Source organism: Elephas maximus, chromosome 7 (assembly GCF_024166365.1).
Source record: "Elephas maximus indicus isolate mEleMax1 chromosome 7, mEleMax1 primary haplotype, whole genome shotgun sequence".
Lineage (NCBI taxonomy): Eukaryota > Metazoa > Chordata > Mammalia > Proboscidea > Elephantidae > Elephas > Elephas maximus.
In genome coordinates this window covers 126,397,208-126,415,828 of record NC_064825.1, presented here as the reverse complement: position 1 = coordinate 126,415,828, position 18,621 = coordinate 126,397,208, and the positions used below count along the sequence as shown (strand labels likewise).

The following is an 18,621-nucleotide window of genomic DNA, read 5'->3' as shown; positions in this document are numbered from 1 at the left end:
TGTTGCCTGCATGAATTCTGCTGAGTAATCACATCTTAATCTTATTGTTTCCCCTTTCTGTGTGACTGTTTGTGTTTCTCAAGCTGCTCTCAGAATTCTTTGTCTTTGGTTTTAGTGAGTGTGATTATGATATGTCTTGGTGTTTTTCGTTTGCAGTCTCTCCTATATGAGGCTCGCTGAGCTTCTTGAATAGTTGGTTTTGTATCTTTCATGATTTTAGAGAAGTTTTCTGTCAGTAACTCTTTAATGATGCTCTCTGTGTTTTCCATTTTCTCCCCCTGCTCTGGAACTGGAATTACACACATATTTTTGGTTTTGATTGTGTCCCACATTGTTTTTAGGGTTTTTTTCATTTTTCTTCCTTCTTTCCTTTGATTTTTCTTCAAACAAATTGGTATCAGAGGATTTGCCTTCAATTTCACTGATCCTCTATTCCATTGTTTCAGTTTTGCCCCTAAAGCCTTCTATGGCACTGTTCATTTCTGAAACCTTTTTATTTATAATTTGGATTTCTAATTACTCTTTTGTGTGATGTATAGTTGATTTATTTTGATATTTTGTTCCTGTGTTGTTTTCCTGATTTCTTCTATTGTTTTGTCCGTCTTTTCTGAGACTTTGTCTGTATTTTCCATGATTTTGTCTATTTTTTCCTCATTTTTATCTGCATTTTCCCTCATCTGTTGGAGGACCCTGAACATTAGAGTTCTGAATTCCCTATCATGTAGTTCCAGTGTCTTTTCCTCTAGCAGAAGGTTAAATGGTGTTTTATTTTGGTTGCTTTCTGGAGTCATCCTTTCTTGTTTTTTCATATATTTTGATATTATCTGCTGTCCCTGGGACATTGAGAAATTATTTTCTTAGTTTATTGATTGTAGATTTGATTGTATTGTTGTGCTTTTCTGTTTTATTTGTTTGTGTCTGAGCAGGTGAACTAGGTGTGTTTTGTTGCTTGCTTGGCTGTGGGCACAATACTTCTCACCACCTTGTCCAGGTGAGCAGGGCCAGTCAGTAGGTATGGTGCAGGAGAGCAGGTCAAGTGGGGTGGAGGGACAGGGGTGGGTAGTTTTGTGACATGAACTGGGGGAGACAGGGTGGGGCTGGGGAGCAGTGCAGGGTGGAGTCCAGGGGACCATGTCAGTACTGCTCCAGGGTATGGCACTTGGTGCACATTGCAGATAGACAGGAGGGAAAGAACAGGATGTGATGTGCAGAGCTAAGTGTGCCTGTGAAAGAAGGGAAAGAAGAGAGAAAAACAAAGGCAAAAAAAAACTTTTAAAAATGAAGTAAAAAATGGAAATAAAAAAAGTAAATAAACTGGTGGTGCGGTAAGCTTCAGTGGTTGGGGGAGGAGCAGACCCAGCAAGGCTGTGTGGTGGTGGTGGCTCTCCAGCTGATGAATGTGGTTTGGCCTGACAAGAAGCCGTGTGGGTGGTGCATGGGTTTAGGTGGGTGAGAGAAGGAAAGAGGGAGAAGCAACTGGAAATTAATCAAACAAATATAAATAAATGAATAAATAAAATAAGAGAATAACAACAACAACAAAAATATGATGGTGGGGGCACCAGCCACTGGGGGTGGGGCAGAATTGGATGGCAGGGAGCTGATGTCTATCTCGCTGAGTGACACAACATGGTCTGTCGGGAAGGGATGGAGGCAGTGCAGGGCCTTGGTGGGAAGAAGGGGAAACACTAAAATATATATATATATATATATATATATATATATATATATATATATATATGTGTGTGTGTATATATATGTGTATATATATATATATGTGTATATATATATATATACATATACATACACAGCAGTGAAAGAGCCAGCATAGATGGGGGAGGCTGTGTGCCAGAGGCTCTCCAGCCAAGTGGTACAGCACAGCCCACCAAGAAGCTGGGGACAGTGCACGGGACTGCATGGATGGGAGAAAGGAAAAGACGGAAGAGAGAGGGAGAGAAGAAACAATAACAACAAAAAAAAAGTAAAACAAAACAAACAATAAATAAAATGCTGGTGAGGGAGCTGGTCGTGAGGACAGCACAGACCTGGGGAGGCCCCACCCACAACAGCTGATGCCCCCACTGTAATATTTTATTTTGTTGTTGCTTTTACTATTATTTTTCATTTCTTTGATTGATTGCTGGTTTCATCTCTCTCTTTTCCTTCTTTCCTTTCCTTTCTCTCACCCACCTAAACCTGTGCCCCGCACATGCCACTTCTCAACAGACCGAGCCACAATGTTCAGCTAGAGAGCTCTCCAACGGAACTGTTCAGCATGATCACTCCAGAATGGGCAGGGGCAGTGCACAGGGCTGGGTGGGTGAGAGAAAGGAATGGAAGGAAAGGAGAGAGAACGAAGAAACAGACAACAATAAAAAAAAAAAGAACAAAGCAAACAAATCGAAAAAATCACAGCCCATCAAGAAGAGAAAGGTTGGCACATGGGGCTCACTGGGCAGGAAAAAGGAAAGGAAGGAAGGGAGAGAGGGAGACCAAAATCAAAGTCGTTGCCATTGAGTTGATTCCGACTCATAGCTACTCTATAGGACAGAGTAGAACTGCCCCATAGAGTTTCCAAGGAGCACCTGGTGGATTCAAACTGTGGACCTATTGGTTAGCAGCTGTGGCACTTAACCACTATGCCACCAGAGTTTCCAGAGAGAGAGAAGCAACAAAAAAAGTCCAAAAAAAAAAAAAAAAAACAAATAGAGAAAAAAGCAAAAACAAACAAACAACAAAAAAAAAATCGCAGCTCTTAGAGAAGGGGAGGGGATGGCACACGGAACTAACTAGATGGAAGGAAGGAAAGGAGAGAAAGATAAGCAACAGCAAGAACAAAAAATCTAAAAATAAAAAACAACAGAAACCAAAAAACAAAACAAAATGTTGCTGAAAGGGCCACCTGGTGGGGGAGGGGTGTGGACTCCAGTGGCAGGGAGCTAGTGTCTCTCCAGCTGAGCAACCACAGCTGGTTGACAAGCAGGGGAGTCTGAGTAGAGGGAAGAAGGATGGGGGTTAGGAAAGCATGTATCCCTGGTTACTGGGTGCTCTGCCTCCTGTTGGGAGCTTCGTGAAGTTTTCTTCCCTACTGCCCATCTGAGTTCTTTGATGTCTGTAGCCCAAAAGGGTGAATCCAGCCACAGTAGCTAGTATGGGACCTCCACTCCATACTCCTCCTCCTTCTCTGTTCTCTGTCAGTTTCTTATCCATTCGATGCTTGATGGAGTTCTTTATTTCTTCATTTGGTACTTAGGGTTCCAGGAATGATGTTTGCATCTGCTTTACTTAGTTTTTCGGGTCTTTGCTGCAGAGGAATGGCATGGTACTTCTGTTTATACAGCCACACTGTTTTTGTCGGAAGGTGCCATCAGATGAATTTTTTTCTAATTTTTGTTGTGCTTTCAATGAAAGTTTACAAATCAACTCACTGCCTCATACAAAAACTTACATACACCTTGCTGTATACTCCTAATTGCTCTCCCCCTAATGAGACAGCCCGCTCCTTCCCTCCACTCTCTCTTTTCACGTCCATTCTGTCAGCTTCTGACCCCCTCTGCCCTCTCATCTCCCCTCCAGATAGGAGATGCCAACATAGTCTCAAGTGTCTACTTGATCCAAGAAGCTCATTCTTCACTAGCATCTTTTTCTATCCCATTGTCCAGTCCAATCCCTGTCTGAAGAGTTGGCTTTGGGAGTGGTTCCTGCCTTGGGCTAACAGAACGTCTGGGGGCCATGACCTCCGGGGTCCTTCTAGTCTCAGTTAAACCATTAAGTCTGCTCTCCTGCTCCCTCAGGTGTTCTCTGTTACATTCCCTGTCACTGCAGTCATTGGTTGTAGCCGGGCACCATCTGGTTCTTCTGGTCTCAGGCTGAGGTAGTCCCTGATTTATGTGGCCCTTTCTGTCTCTTGGGCTTGTACTTACCTTGTGTCTTTCGTGTTCTTCATTCTCCTTTGATCCAGGTGGGCTGAGACAAACTGATGCATCTGAGATGGCCGCTTGCTAGTGTTTAAGACCCCAGATGCCACTCTCCAAAGTGGCATGCAGAATGTTTTCTGAATAGATTTTATTATGCCAATTGACTTAGATGTTCCCTGAAACCATGGCCCCCAAACCTCTGCCCCTATTACACTGGCCTTTGAAGCATTCAGTTAACTTGGGAAACTTCTTTGCTTTTGGTTTAGTCCAGTTGTGCTGACCTTGCCTATATTGTGTGTCGTCTTTCCCTTTACCTAAAGTAGTTCTTATCTACTATCTAATTAGTGAGTACACCCTCCCTTCCTCCCCCCTCTCAAAACCATCAAAGAATGTTTTCTTCTGTGTTTCAACTTGAGTTCTTATAATAGTGGTCTTATACATATTTGTCCTTTTGCAACTGACTAATTTTGCTCAGTATAACGCCTTCCAGATTCCTCCATGTTATGAAATGTTTCAGATTCCTCACTGTTCTTTATCGATGCATAGTATTCCATTGTGTGAATATACCATAATTCATTTATCCATTCATCCATTGATGGACATCTCGGTTGCTTCCATCTTTTTGCTATTGTAATGAGTGTTGCAGTGAACATGGGTGTGCACATATCTGTTCATTTAAAGGCTCTTATTTCTCTAGGATATATTCCAAGGACTGGGATTGCTGAATCATATGGTAGTTCTATTTCTAGCTTTTTAAGGAAGAGCCAAATCAAGTTCCAAAGTGGTTATACCATTTTGCATTCCCGCCAGCAGTGTATGAGTGTTCCAGTCTCTCCACAACCTCTCCAACAATTATTATTTTGTGTTTTTTGGATTAATGCCAGCCTTGTTGGAGTGAGATGGAATCTCATTATAGTTTTGATTTACATTTCTCTGTTGCCTAATGATCATGAGCATTTCCTCATGTCTCTGTTAGCTACCTGAATGTCTTCTTTAGTGAAGGGTCTGCTCATATCTTTTGCCTATTTATTAACTGGGTTATTTGTCTTTTTGCAGTGGAGTTTTTGCAGTATCACGTAGATTTTAGAGATCAGGCACTGATGGGAAGTGTCATAGCCAAAAATTTTTTCCCAGTCTCTAGGTTATCTTTTTACTCTTTTGGTGAAGTCTTTGGATGAGCATAGGTGTTTGATTTTTAGGAGCTCCCAGTTATCTAGTTTTTCTTCTGCATTGTTAGTAATGTTTTGTATACTGTTTATGCCATGTATTAGGGCTCCTAATGTTGCCTCTATTTTTTCCTCCATGATCTTTATCATTTTAGATTTTTTATTTAGGTCTTTGATCCATTTTCAGCTCTTTTTTGTGCATGGTGTGAGATATGGGTCTTGCAGATGTATATCCAGTTATGCCAGCACCATTTGTTTAAAAGACTGTCTTTTCCCCATTTAACCACTTTGGGGCCTTTATCAAATGTCAACAGCTCATATGTGGATGGATTTATGTCTGGATTCTCAATTCTGTTCCATTGGTCTATGTTTCTGTTGTTGTACAAGGACCAGGCTGTTTCGACTACTGTGCTGGTATAAAATGTTCTAAAATCAGGTAAAGTGAAGCCTCCCACTTTGTTCTTCTTTTTTCAGTATGCATTACTTATCCTGGGCCTCGTTCCCTTCCATATGAAGTTGGTGATTTGTTTCTCCATCTCATTAAAGAATGTCGTTAGGATTTGGATCGGAATTGCATTAAACCTATAGATCACTTTTGGTAGAATAGACATTTTTACAAGGTTGAGCCTTCCTATCCATGAGCAAGGTATGGTTTCCCACTTATGTAGGTCTGTTTTAGTTTCTTGCAGAAGTGTTTGGTAGTTTTCTTTGTATAAGTCTTTTACATCTCTGGTAAGATTTATTCCTAAGTATTTTATCTCTTGGGAGCTACCATAAATGGTATTGATTCGGTGATTTCCTCTTCAACGTTCTTTTAGTTGGTGTAGAGGAATCCAATTGATGGTTGTTCAAATCAATTTTTAACTCATAGTGACCTCATGTGACAACATAGAACTGCTCCATAGGATTTTGTAGGCTGTAAATTTTATGGGAGCAAATTGTGAGATCTTTCTCCCATGAAGCATTTATTTCCAAATATTCAGTTAGTGAGGAGCCTTGTTGGTGCAGTGGTTAGGTGCTTGGCTGCTAACTGAAAGGTCATCTATTCAAACCCAGCAGCTTATCTACAGGCGAAAAGACCTGATGACCTGCTCCAGTAAAGACTACAGGCTAGGAAACCGAATGGGGCAGATGTACTCTGTCACATACAGTCAGCATGAGTTGGAATTGACTCTATGGCAATGGGTTTGGTTTAGGTTTTGTTTACCTTATGCTGTCACTTACATCATCCAGCCGTTTCCTCACTCCATGATCCTTTTTTTTTTTTTCCTGAATTATCTTGTCTGTTATAAATTTTCAGTTAATTTTGCACTTTGTCAAGTTCTCCCAGTGGTATGGTATACTTCATTGTAAATACTCCACCAATTAATTGTGAAGCATTGATATTTTTAACACAATTCCATTTACCTATCCAAATACATGCTAAGTATATATACAATCATACAAAAAATATTCTCAGTGTTATGGTTTTCTTCATATTTCTTATGATAATTCATAAGTAGTTTATATTTATTAATTAACACAATTGTCACACAGATCCATTTTCCCACTATATCTTTACATTTATTTATTTTCCAAATTTGCATATACGTAGGGATGATCTTGCTTTTTTTCTCCCTTTAATTTGCTCTTTGATCAGCAGCATTTCCTGGAATTCCTTAAAACTGCGTCACTTTCACGCAGGTATGGTCCTGCTTTGATTTTCTTAACACTTTTCTCCTGGGACAAATAAAACGAAACCGACAAACACATAGAAGAAAAGATATGGAATAAACATACATGTCTGCATTCTTTAAGCTAGTTTATCCTCTGTCTACCAGCTTTGGTAAAAAACTATGACTTCTACATGAGAATTCAGGTAAATCTTGTGAAGTAAAACACCAAATTACTAAGGCAGGATTTGGGTAAGTAGCTTGCACAGTTGCTATTCTCACCTTTGGTCACCATGGCATTGGCCAAAGGAGTCTGTGGAGAAGGTAAAGGAAGCCCAGAAAAATTTTAGAACCCTTTCCCATTGTGTATCATTTTGAATACCCCTTTCCTTACTGTGCCCTTTATTTATTCTCTTAACCTTTTCATTTCCAGTGTAACCAGACTAACTGAATCTCACAGGCAACACAAGAGGGCTCCTGCCTTTGGATATACCGTCATTTGCACCAGAACACTCTTGTCCTCCACATGATCTTCTCCCATTTCTTCAGAATCCAGGGCAGTCATCAGGCCTATAGCTAAGGGCAGTCACAGCCAGCTTGGGGGCACTCTCTGCGCTGGGTGGTGCCAAGGGTGGGGGATGAGAATCTGGTGTTTGGGTCTGTGCATATTTGTGAAAAACCATCAGGGGTGTCTGTCTCACACTAGGGAACGGAGGGCAGAGGAGACCCAGTTGTGGTCTCTTTACCACTGAAACTGCTGGTACAACTGGGGAGAGCTGGTCTGTGAGATCTAGAGATTCTCGGATGGAGTCTGCCATCACTGTGGATGGGGATGGGGTTGCCACTGAACTCAAGGCACTGTCACAAATGGAAACAGCCCAGGGCTGAGCCTGCCTAGGGAGACAGTGCCCCTGATGGCTTTTTACCTTCTCCGTCAAACCAATAGCACATAGTGCCCCCAAGGGACAGGTAGAGGTTTTACTCACTTATTTTCTATATCCTGCAAGGTGTCAGGCAGAGGCTGATTCCTGGTTTCTGGAAGGGGAAGGACAACAAGGCCAGCCAGGATGGGGAAGACTCCATAGATGATCCAGGGCAGGGGGACAGAAAACACTGCTAGGGTCATCAAAAGGGGAGCGACGGCTGCCCCACTACAAGCGGCCACTGTGAGGATTCCTGAAATTCTTGCCCTTGGGATATAAATAACAATACAAATAAATCTGATAAAATTCACACATGAAATTTTCATATATTATTTTGCTTTCATTATTGGAGCCACTACAGCAGAGTGTTTGCACACATGGAGATTGGCTGCATTCCCTTGCTTTTAAAATGTGTTTTGTTTGTTGGTTATTAGCTCCAAGCTCCTAAGTGCATCAAGACAGAATTTAATCATTTAAAAAATAATGATGCGCATAGCACCTACCCTTTGAATGGTTGAGAAGATTAGGTGAGATGATGCATTCAAGGGCTCAACATGGTGCCTGACAAAAAGTCAACTTTCAATAAATTTTGGCTATAATTTGTTATTATTATTACTATAAAAGTGGACTGCTTTTGATAACTAACCAGCCTCAGTTTTCTTTCCTCCATGAGGGCCAGTTAGCTGGGAAAGTTCTCTTTTGACCCTGACAGGGCAGTTTGTACCTGATCACCGTGGGGAAAAGTTCATTGGCGTGAGCAATGGAGCAGGTGGTAATGGCAGAAGCAGCGCCCATTCCCAAAGTTGCCAAGACCACATTCAGGGTCTGCATTTCTGGGGAGAGGAAGACCAGTCAGATCAGGAAACCTGAGCTGAAGCAATCAGCATCCCCAAAATAAAAGTGAGAAAGCCCCCATCAGAGGTGTTTGCACACATAAAATACATCTTCTAGAAACTGCAGAGAAGCAGAGAATGTGGAGTGGCTGGTAAGCTGAGAAATGTCACTTGTCTACCTATTACATCTTAAATAGTGTGATGGATAATTTTACTTGTCACCTTGGCTAGGCTACGGTTCCCAGTGGTTTGGCCAAACACTAGACAAGTTGCTGTTCCATAATGTAATCTAATGCCAAGTAGTGTTATCACTTTTCACATGGTCTGCCTATTTTTCCAAAGAGTTAATTTGTAAAAAGCTGACTCTCTGTCTTGACTCTGCTCTCTTCCCATTGCCTGATCGATGAGTCTTGGGATGCAAGTTTGCAGAAGCCTGCAGCCTGCCACTTGACCTACAGATTTTGAATTGGCCAGTCTCCTCTAATCTCATGAGCCAGGAAGAGGCTCCAGACTGTTACCAGACCTATGAATTTTGGACTTCCTATCCCCACAATACCATGAGTGAATACCTTGAAGTAATTCTCTCTTTATGTATGTATCAGTCTCACTGGTTCTATATTTCTGGAGAACCTTGATGAAGACAAATAGTGAACAAAAAGACCTGAATAATTATACCAACTCTGCCTGCATATTCAAGATTTTCCAGAGGATGAGAAGGGAGAGTGAGCTGGCAGGAGTTTCCTCCCATCGTTCTGCCTAGTGCTTCCTATACTCTATAGGACTGTCATGTGGACAAATTCTGAGCAGTCTAAGACTCATCCATGTCCTTGAGGAGTTGAAAACTTAGGTGAAGATACAATATTGACCAGGGACAAGTATGGTACAAGAGAGTAATAAAAGGAGAAGACTTCAATGCTAATGGACAGGATGAAGAATATCTTGACTTAAAATAATTACTCAGCAATCATTAACAATGAACTCTTGGAAGGAAAACAAAGATGTTGTGAACCACAGAAGGGAAGCTTAAGACAATCAGTTTTCTACCCAGCTTAAAAAAAAAAAAAAAAGCATGAGAGCTTTGCAACATTGGAGTGCACTCTAGTGTAAGGCAGCCAACTTGCATCACTGCTGACATTCAATAAAATTAGAGCCACCATCTGGTCCTGTAAAATATACTACTCAGCTGGGAAATACATGCAGTATGGTGAGCACGTGGGTCCCCTAATCATTACATACCATCATTTTCTACAGTAAAATTAAAATTCTAAGAGAGGATCTTAATATGCTTAAGCTCTTAATCCCATTGTATAATTCTTCCTCACCTGAGACAAAGGATTTTTATTTCCTTAAAGCCAAAAAGCCTCCCCTAACCCAGGTTTGTAGTCATGGTGACCTAATACCAGTGGTGACCTAATATCAGACACAGAAGTGGACATACAGAGATCAGGGAGTAAGTCGTCACTGAAGCTGTTGTAATGAGAGGCCAGAAAAGGAAACGACAGTATCCTGTCTCCATGCTGGGATACAGTGCAAGATCTAGTCCTTCAATCATTGTTATTGAATGTGTGATTGCAGAAAAGGCAAGTGTCACTATTTTCCAGATATTTCTCAGTGATGAAGAAGACAACCATATGTCTGGACCGACTTTTGCTGACCTGTGACTCCATTCCTAACAACTTAATGGCAGAATCTGTCCTAAACCTGCAGATTGGTTTCGGGGGATCCTTAGGCTCTTTTACTCCTGACTTAGGTGGGTGTGACAGTACAATCCCGGAGCAACGGGGAGAAGCCACTTCCTTCCTCTGACCTTCATTGTTTCTCACCTTGAGGCATAAATGTGAGGAGCAGAATACAGGCACCCAACAGGAACATGAAAAAAGCCTGGCTTCCTCGACGTCCAGTATGTTTCATGGCCAAAAGTGCCAGACCTTGGCCTGGGAGGGAGACGATGCCAAAAAGAACTTGGATCAGGAAAACATTGCTCCCCAGGAGCTGGATGTTGAGCAACAGGCCAAAAAGGGATATAGTGGTTGCAAATCTTTGGTGAACAAAAGAGGGAAGACACGTTATAAGATTTAGAGCTTATGTTCTGCAGCTGACCATGACTTTGGCCCAGTCAACCAGTGACTGGTGGTACAGTATTAAGTCAAAGTTGGTTTGTAATATATTTACTTTCTTGGTGATGATTTTAAAATTATCATTAAAAAATGTATGATAATGAAGATCAGAATGGCTAAATTTATTTTTTGGATTGTGGGGGGCATGCTGTATAGGATACATGATGGAATGCCCTAGGAGTTAGAGTGTTTCTATATCTTGATCTAGCTTTTGGTTCCATATTTACTTATGGAAATATTCACTGAACTGTATTTTTTTAATACATTTTACTGTTTTAAGCTGTACCTTTAAGTGATGTGACTTTCTTAACTCCTCATTGTACACTTAGCCTGTGAATCTTTTCATAACCCTTTGACCAACTCCAAACATAGCAATTATCTTGTATGTTTTCCTCATCATTTATCTTCAAGTCTTTGCCCCACAACACTGTTGCATCCTTTGAAATAAGAAATAGGCTCACTGTTTTAATATAACCCATGGACTGTGTGAGCCTACCTCATAAAAACCATAAGGCAGATCCATTTACATAGGATGGGTGTGCGGAACACATCACACACAGAAGGTTTGTTCTGTGCTGCCTCCAGCTCCTCCTGCATGGTGGCTCTCAAAACCTGCAACAACAACAGCAACGACAAACTTTTATCAGGTGCCACTAAAGTGCTAGGCTTTGGGAGGCGGACTGGGCACCCAACAGAGGACAAAAGAGACAAGTTCCCTTTCCATAGTGAAATACATAGACAGGGAACATATGTTTACAGGTGGGAGTGGGGCATGATCATTTAATTAGGGAGTTAAAGGAACCTCAGGGAAATGATGCAGCAAGAAGGACATTTTAAATAGGAACTACAGAAGGCTGTGAGGCATCAAAAAGGCTGCACAGGTTAGAGATTCGGATCAGGAGGTGAAACCAAATGATGAGTTAGTTGGATTATATCAGCCAGGCACGGAAGATTTGGAACTGAGCTTGGTTCTCAACTGGTTGCCCTTGGTAGCAAAACAGTTTGTCTCAAGAAGGAGGAAAATTTCTTGAAAGCCTTGTTTTGGTTCTGGGCTCAGTTTCTTCTAGATGAACACTAGAATATATGTCTTCATGAATGAGATGCCTAGAATTCAATCTGAGGGCAAAAACAGTGAGATCTTGGTGTAGTATGCTTTATATCCAGTCCTGATTACAACCTGGTGGTATACTATGGCTCTGCCACTTGCTAGCTGTTTTCATGAAGAACAGAACTGAACATCTCTGAAATTAACTTCTTGTCATGTAGAAGAAGGAGAGGAGAGGAAGGAAGAGGATGACAAGCATAAACTGTAGGAAAAAGAAGAAAAGAAGTATTAAAAGAAAGAGAGGGAGAGGTACATGAGGAGGAGAAAAAAAATGCTACTCTCAGAAGGCTTTGTAGGCTATACAGGAGATCAAAAGAAAATGTGCATATGGAACTCTATGTAGCACAGCTCTGGCACTTATTAACTATTCAAATAACTATTCAAATAATTTTCACTTCATTCTCTTCTCACCTACATAAGTGAAACAATATGTAAAAATCCATTTTGAAATTTGAATGATGAAGAGAATTCAGAGGAATGAAAAGCCACTCTAACTGCCAAATCCTACAAAACCTATATCTCCATCTGGCTTTTGGTTCCATATTTACTTTTGGAAATATTCACTGAACTGTATTTTTTTGAACACAGAGCTGTGTCTACCTCTAGAAACTAGGGTACAGGAGGCCTATATTGGGATCATGCTGGAGCTTCACCTGTTTTGTGAATGTTTGTCCTTAATTTTCACATCTTATTCATTAAAAAGTGCTTCAAGTCCTCTTCACTTCCAGCAAGCAAGGTTGTATCATCTGCATAATGCAGGTTGTTAAGAACTCTTCCTCCAATCTTGATGTAGCATTCTTCTTCATATAGTCCAGCTTCTTGGTTTATTTGCTCAGCATACAGATTGAATAAGAATGGTGAAAGGATACAACCGTGACACACACATTTCCTGACTTTAAACTATGCAGTATCCCCTTTTTCTGTTCAAAGAACTCTGCCTCTTGATCTACTTTCAGGTTTCTCACGAGCACAATGAAGTGTGTTGAGGAATTCCCATTCTTCCCAATGTTATCCATAATTTGCTATGATCTGCACAGTCGAATGCATCTCTATAGTCAATAAAACACAGGTAAACATCTTTCTGGTATTCTCTGCTTTCAGCCAGGATCCATCTGACACTCACTGACAAAGCACTTGCTGATGAAGATCAAAGACCAGAGCCTTCAGCATGGATTACACCTCAACAAAAACAAAAATCCTCACAACTGGACCAATAGGCAATATCATGAAAATGGAGGAAAGATTGAAGTTGTCAGGATTTCATTTTACCTGGATCCACAATCAACACCCATGGAATCAGCAGTCAAGAAATCAAAGGAGGCATTGCTTTGGGCAAATCTGCTTCAAAGGACCTCTTTAAAAAGCCAAGATGTCACCTTAAGATTAAGATGCACCTGACCTAAGCCATGATGTTTTCAACAGCCTCATATGTGTGCTAAAGCTGAACAATGAATAAGGTGCCATCTTTCGGTTCTGATTCATAGTGATTCTATGTATAACATATCAAAACACTGCCTGGTTTTGCTCCATCCTCACAATCATTGTTTGGTTCAGCCCACTCTTGCAGTCACTGTGTAAATCCATCTTGTTGATGGTCTTCCTCTTTTTCACTGACCTTCTACTTTACCAAGCATGATGTCTTTCTCCAGGGACTGATCCCCTCTGATAACATGTCTAAAGTATGTGAGACATAGTGTTGCCATCCTTGCTTGTAAGGAGCATTCATTATCCAGCTTTGGCATGCATACGATGGGATTGAAAACATCATGGCTTGGGTCAGATGCACGTTAGTCTTTAAGGTGATGTCTTTGCTTTTCAACATTTTAAATAGGTCTTTTGATCTATGTACCAACAGACTGTCCTGCTTAAACCTGGCCATTTCCACCTTATTCTCTAAGAGCTATTTTAGATATTGTTACCTCCAAGGCTACAACCTTTCTCTCAGTTTGTTCTATTTTGGTGACTTATCTGTTGCTACAATGCTAGAAGCTATGCCCTAATATTTCCAGTATCAGCAAGGTAACCCATGGTGGACAGGTTTCAGTGGAGCTTGTAGTCTAAGACATTCTAGGGGAAAAGGACTGGTGATGTATCTGAAAATTAGCCAATGAAAGCCCTATGGATGACAACAGAATATTGTCTGATATAGTGCTGGAAGACGAATGAACCCCCTAGATTGGAAGGCACAACAATCAGCTGCAACAATGGACTCAAACATGCAATGATAATGAAGGTGCTGCAGAACATTTTGTTTTGTTCTACATGGAGTTCCCATAAGTCAGTGCCGACTTGACAACAGCTAACAGTAATGACACCACCTCCAAAAAGCATTCGACGTCTCCATTCCTGCAATCTAGGTTAGAGCGCTCTCCTCCGTGTTCCCATCCACCCTTGCTTTACTTCTCAGAGACTTTATCAAGTCCATTTACCTGTGTGAATACGACCTTCCTGAAGAGAGAAGCTGTGGATGTTTTTTTCCTACTCTCTGTCACAGAATCTGTCACCAAAGGTCATGTAACAAATTTGTAATGGAGGAAGGAAAAAAAAAAGAGAGAGGAAAAGGAGGAATGGTGGAAGGAACAGATGGAGGTAGAATGCATTAGAAGCTGAAACATATGAAATTCCAGAACCAATAAAGGAAGAAAGCATATAGATTCAGAGAGCTTTCAGAAGATGTTTGAGAATGTGTTGAAAGATAGAGGAAGATTTTTAGGAAAAATAAAACTTATTTATGTTATTTGCATATCAAAATTTATTATTGCAAAGGAGTTGGGAATGTAACAGAAACCTGAAAAGATTCAGTAGAGAATTTTGCACTGCTGTCTCATACTTATGCAGTCACTCACGACCACATAAGTGTGCTATAACTCACTTTCTAAATATATAGTCTGCATTTAGTGCTTTCCTCATGTGATTTGGTGGGGAAATGAGCCTTGGGATTAGGGTGCTTCTAAGAAAGTATATGGAGAATATAACTCAGACTGAGTCTCTGTGAATGAGTTCTAGGGTTTCAGAAACACTTAACAGAATAGAGATGAAGAAAGAAAAAAGGCTGGACAAGTCACAGTGGGATAGGATGAGAGAATAGAGCAGAGCAGTGGAGAGGTGTGGAGAGAACATGAGGGTGTTTGGTGTATATGGAAATTTAAGCAGACAGGGATAGATGAGACCCTAGTTACATCAATGAGTCAGAAACAACAAACTGTAATGAGCAGAGCAGGGAAGAATATTGTCAGAAGATGCAGAAGGGTTTGCCTCAAGGCTGGAAAGTAGGATCTTCCTAGGGGCTGACTGAAACAAGGCTGGCTTCATAAAATCAACCAAAAAGAAGTCACCTAAGAAATACTGGGGGGGTGGGGGGGCATTTTCTCTCTAATCTTTATGGTTCCATGTCTAAGGACTTTGAATATTAACACTCTCTGCCCTCTCTACTTACCCTAAGGGGCCCATGGAGGACTGTGTTGATGGATTATTAAGTTTGGGAGAACACAACAGGCCTGCTCATACCTCTCAGTCTACATTTTCATGACAGCTCTAGTACATCTTTGGAAAGAGACTGCATTCTCTGGGTCATGCCATGTATTTAGCAAAATAGGCTCTTCTCCTGTGAGGAAAACCTGTGAATGTTCGGGCAAGATCAATTCTGGGACAAAGTGAGAGCAAAGCTATGGCTGCCAGCGATTTAAAGTCAGTCTTCACAGTAGTAAAAAATATCAATTTTGATCTCCATCTGCTATGGATTGAATTATATGCCCCCAAAATATGTGTTTTCAGTCCTAACCTCTAAACCCGTGGTTATAATCTCATTCAGGAATGCGTTGTCTTTATTATGTTAAGGAAGCAGGACTAGTGTAGGGTGTATCTTGAGTCAATCTCTTCTGAGATATTAAAGAGATTAAATAAGCCAGCAGAGTAGACATGGGGGAAGATAGATGCCAAGCCACATGAAGATCACTCAGGAGCAGGAACTAAAAGATACAAGGGCTTTCCTCTAGAGCTGACAGAGAGAAAGCCTTCCCCTGAGTCTGCATTTCTAGCCTCCTGAACTATGAGAAACTACATTTGTGTTTGTTAAAGCCACCCATTTGTGGCATTTCTGTTATAGCAGGTGCCAGATAACTGAGACACAATCTTTCTGCCCAATCACTGCACCTATATCTCAACTATCTGTTACTCGGGCAGAGGAGTTGTGCATTATTTACTTGGCCAACCAAACTCCTATACTGGAACAACCAAAAGATTGATATTTGCATGGATGTGATTTGGAGTAGCTTTAAATTAGACTGTCTGAGCAAGGTGTGTCAGGCAGTCTATAAGATTTAGGTAAAAACAAGACTAAGACCACAAACTTAGTCGATTCACTAATTGGTCGCAACAGCCATGGCAGTTCTGTTGAACATGAAGCTGAGAAGCAGGTAAGAGCTTTGAAAGGGAAAAAATAGAAACCAGACTGGAAGACCTAATCTTGCCTGGCAGGCTAAATCTGGCCCATGAGTGTGTGAGATTTGATCAGAACAGTGGTCTTAAACAGTTTGACTTAGTTGCCAAATTTTTAAAATACAGTCGTCTGTTTGGAGAACGTCAAGTCACACACACATCGGTGGTCACATGAAGTTACACAGGCAGTCTCCAGACTATGGAACAGTTCTGTTCCTAAACCTGTCTTAAGGTCAGGTTTGTACTTAAGTCGGAACAGTTAGGTACAGTTCGTAGCTAACTTGAGTTAGTCCAATGTTTATCTTAGTATATAGTGTACCTTTCCATGCGTATAAAACATTAAAGAAGCACTTCTGGATAGGCTAAAACATCTTGTATATAATAATACAGTAATTATAATAATGTCCTGATGAGTGTCACAAAGTAGTGCCCGTTTGTTATTACGAACCATTGTTTGTACCTGAAATTTTTGATATCATAGGCTCCACAAGAATTGGTTCATAACTGTGGGTTGTATGTAAGTTGGATATTCCTAGCCAGGGGACTGCCTGTATATAATATGGTGTCCCCACAACATCTAAATCACATAATGTCCTATTTCAGAGACCATATCAGAGACATTAAGGATGCATGTCTATCCTTATTTTTGTCATTTAATTATCCTAAAAAGATCAAATATGGCACCAATGAGTACTATATTGGAAACCCTGGTGGCATAGTGGTTAAGGGCTGTGGCTGCTAACCAAAAGGCTGGCAGTTCAAATCCACCAGACGCTCCTTGGAAACTCTATGGGGCAGTCCTACCCTGTGCTATAGGGTCGCTATGAGTCGGAATCGACTCGACGGCAGTGGGTTTGGTTTTTGGCTTTAGTGCTACTGTCACTGAAATACCACAAGTGGGTGGCTTTATCAAACAGAAATTTAGTTTCTCACAGTTTAGGAGGCCAGAAGTTCAAATTCAGGGTGTAGTCTCCAGGCACTGGAGGAAGGTCCTTGTCTCTTCTGAGTTTCTGCTCCTGGGCAATCCTCATGTGGCTTGTTATCTCTCTTCCCCTATCTCCGCTAGCTAGCTTGTTTGTTTAATGCCTTTTATTTCTCAAAAGAGATTGACTCAAGATACACCCTACAGTAATCCTGCTTCATTAACATAACAAAGACAACCCATTCATAAATGAAATTTCATAAATTATATCAAATTATAACCACGGGCATAAACTCATTGCTATTGAGTCAATTCCAACTCACAGTAACCTATTGCACAGACATTAGGAATTACAACACGTATATTTTTTTTATTTTTTGGTGGACCCAATTCAATCCATAACAGGTACTCATTCTTGCATAGGATCTATAGGCTAAGCCAAGCTTCAACTGCTCCTCATTTGCAATGCTCTCTTTCTTCCACCTGACCCTGATGTGATTTTCCATTGTGATAATGCATTATTCTTTCCTAGTATCTGGATTGTTTTACTTGTTTTACTATCTGCTTTTTTCTACTCTGGAAGAATTAAAACTGTCATTCTGTGGATTAGGTCAGCCTGGCAGGCAAGAGGCTAGGTGTGGATTTGGAATCCAAGATATTTCCTGAAACATAGTTGGTCCAATAGGATTTTATATCCATCTGGCATGTAACAACACAGTCTAAGGCTCCACCTAAATTAAAAACATGTTTAGAGAAAGGCCATGCCATGGTGTCCCGATCAAATCAGTATCCGCAGTGCCACTGACTCTGCAATGACTTCATCTCTGAGGAAACCTTGAATTCTTCCCACCATCTTCAGTGGGATCTAAACTCTCAGGAGCATTTTGGTTCTTCTTCATTGAAATGTTCTGCTTTCTTCTGGGAGTAGATAATCTTTTATCATATGTGCCGTTGAACATGATACAAGGAATGTTTTATTTCCTCCTCTTTGACTGGCTAATTCCCTGTCTTCTTCTTTCTCAAGGAATTGAGAGTACATATTTCTTCTCGTGCTACTTTATAATTCTTGCCGTTGTCTTATTGAATCTGTTTGGATTTAAAATTGTCTATTATTTTTCTCTCTCAAATTACTGTGAAAGCTCCTTGAAGGCTGGGGCCCTGAGCTATTCTGTTATTCATGGTCTAGCCCCCTGCCTGGCACACTATTGTTATATTGTTATTCAATAAATATCTCTAAATGTGCAAGACAGAATGAATAGTAATGGACCATAGCAACAGATTCCTTTTATACCTGGGGTGAAGAAAAAAGGGAGAAGGTCTTCTTTGAAATATTTCTTTCACAAACTCATGCTCTTAGAATGGGTAACACACAGAATATAAACTCTATGAATAGGAAATTATGGCTGCTGTGGTCACTGTCATATTTCTGGGACTAGAACAGACCTGGCACATGGTAGGCACTCACTAAATATATCTTGAATAAAAGAGTACATGAGTGAATGAAGAAATAAGTGAATCTCTATTACACTTTCTTCTGTACGGTCACTAA

General features: G+C 40.7%; 1 protein-coding gene across 1 annotated transcript in view; it reads right to left on the bottom strand.

The window, feature by feature from the left end:
- Positions 1–6,741: 6,741 nt before the first annotated feature.
- Positions 6,742–18,621, bottom strand: part of LOC126080969 (solute carrier family 22 member 9-like) — a 30,835-nt gene continuing 18,955 nt past the window's right edge. The window contains exons 6-10 of the mRNA XM_049892285.1: positions 11,105–11,220; positions 10,315–10,529; positions 8,383–8,491; positions 7,722–7,925; positions 6,742–6,802 (exon numbers count right to left, since the gene is read on the bottom strand). Of these exons, the coding sequence (XP_049748242.1) occupies positions 6,742–6,802; positions 7,722–7,925; positions 8,383–8,491; positions 10,315–10,529; positions 11,105–11,220 (705 nt within the window). The remainder of the gene's footprint in view (positions 6,803–7,721; positions 7,926–8,382; positions 8,492–10,314; positions 10,530–11,104; positions 11,221–18,621) is intronic.